A 1895-nucleotide genomic window follows, 5' to 3' on the forward strand; every position below is an offset into this window, starting at 1 on the left:
ATTCTCCCATCAGATTGCCATTAATGCGAATGATTTTTGCCTATGCATTTATCTTGATGGGGGCGCTGCGTCTTGGGAAAAAGGAGGACATTTTAGGGTTTTTTTCTAAAAGACAGCATCTTTTTTGTATACAGGTGATGTGGAGGGGTCCGAACATATTAAATGAAACTTTTTGGGTCTGATCCACACGAGAAAAAGTTGGGGGGCTTGGTCACATGAAGTTAATGTTTTCGGGGCCTTGACACAATATTCACTTATTTTGAATTAATCATCACTTAGATACTCTAAAGTTTACTCTCATTTTTAACTTTGATATTCCAAAACTTTGTTTGCACAAAATATACATTAAATTTTATCTCATTTTTTACTTTGATACCCAACAATGTTTCTTTGTTCAAAACATACACTAATGGTGAAAAAAATAACTTTGACACCCCGGAGTTTTAGCCTGTTTGGATGGAGGGTAAAGAAGAGAAGGGGAAGAGAAATTTTGGTTTACTTTTGTATGGGAGTTCTATTTAGATGAGTAGAGGAGGGGAATGAGGGGAGAAAATTAAACTAAAATCTTACCCCTCAAATTAGTGATAAAGAAGAGAAAGAGAAGGAAGGAAATTTTTTCTCTTCCTTCTCTTCCCTTACTCATCTCCCAAACACACCATTTAGGCAAAAAAAAAAAAAGTTCAAGTTTATAGACTATTTCTGTTGAGCTTTGAGCTATGTCTTGGACTGTGAAAGAAGTTTGGAGTCGTCAAAGTTAACTTTACGAATTTTGGGGTAATTTTTTGGCAACATAACTTTACGAATTTTGGGATATCAAAGTTGAAAAATGAGGCTAACATTGGTCTTAATGGTGTGTTTGGGAGTTTACTTAGGAAAGGGAAGGAAGGGGAAGGAAGGGAAAAAAATTCTCTTCCCTTCTCTTCCCCTCCATTACACCCCAATTTAAGGTGTAAGAATTTGGGCCAAATTTCCCCTCCATTCCTCTCCTCTACCCTCCTAAATGAAACTCCCAAATAAGATTAAAATAAAATTTTCCTTCCCTTCCCCCTCTCTACCCTCCATCCAAACAGGCCATAGGTGTAAATAACCTGCGCTTGTTTGGATTCGTAGGGGGTGAAGGGAAGTTAAGGGAAACTGAGTGAAGGGAAGGGAAGGGAAAGGAAGGGAAGGGAAGGGAATTCCCTTCCCCTTGGTTACACCCCAATTTGGGGGTAACAATTTTTATATTATTAGGGGGTGAACCAAGGTGAATGGAGGTGAATTAAATTCACCTCCTAAGTGTTCCCAAACAAGGTGAATGGAGGTGAATGGTTCCTCTAACTTCCCTTCACCCTCATTCCCCTCAATCCAAACAAGCCCTTAGGGTCTGTTTGGATTTGTAAGTGGTGAAGGGAAGTTAAGGGAAACTAGGTGAGAGAATGAAATGGAAGGAAAGGGAGTTCCTTTCCCCTTGGTTACACCCCAATTTGGGGGTAACAAATTTTATATTAGTAGGAGGTGAACCAAGAGGAACTAGGATGAATAATTTTACCTCTTAAATGTTCCCAAACAAGATAAATGGAGATGAATGGTTCCCCTGACTTCCCTTCACCCTCAAGCCAAACAGGCCCTTAAACATAAGGAAAATCCGACCAGAACAGTTTGGTTCAAGGCGTTTGCGTGATTGTTTCTCACAGTTCTCTGCATTCTTGCACCGATTCGACCACCATGGAAACAAACTCCAAATCTCAAGCGCAGAACTCCACGCTCAAATTGGTAAGAAAAACCCTAAAAATCTCCTTTTATTTGATTTTTTTTCATCCTTCAAAGCCTAAATCACTGGACTCACTAATCTAACACCATCAGAGAGAAAACCCTCAGCGTCTCAAGGACAAAATACGCATCGGTTGTGGGGC

General features: G+C 39.7%; 1 protein-coding gene across 1 annotated transcript in view; it reads left to right on the top strand.

Moving 5' to 3' along the window:
• LOC109836908 overlaps positions 1599-1895 on the top strand; it is a 15636-nt gene continuing 15339 nt past the window's right edge. The window contains exons 1-2 of the mRNA XM_020404949.1: positions 1599-1755; positions 1846-1895. The exon at positions 1846-1895 is cut by the window's right edge and continues 146 nt beyond it. Of these exons, the coding sequence (XP_020260538.1) occupies positions 1708-1755; positions 1846-1895 (98 nt within the window). The 5' untranslated portion in view covers positions 1599-1707. The remainder of the gene's footprint in view (positions 1756-1845) is intronic.

This window comes from Asparagus officinalis, chromosome 4, assembly GCF_001876935.1.
Source record: "Asparagus officinalis chromosome 4, Aspof.V1, whole genome shotgun sequence".
Lineage (NCBI taxonomy): Eukaryota > Viridiplantae > Streptophyta > Magnoliopsida > Asparagales > Asparagaceae > Asparagus > Asparagus officinalis.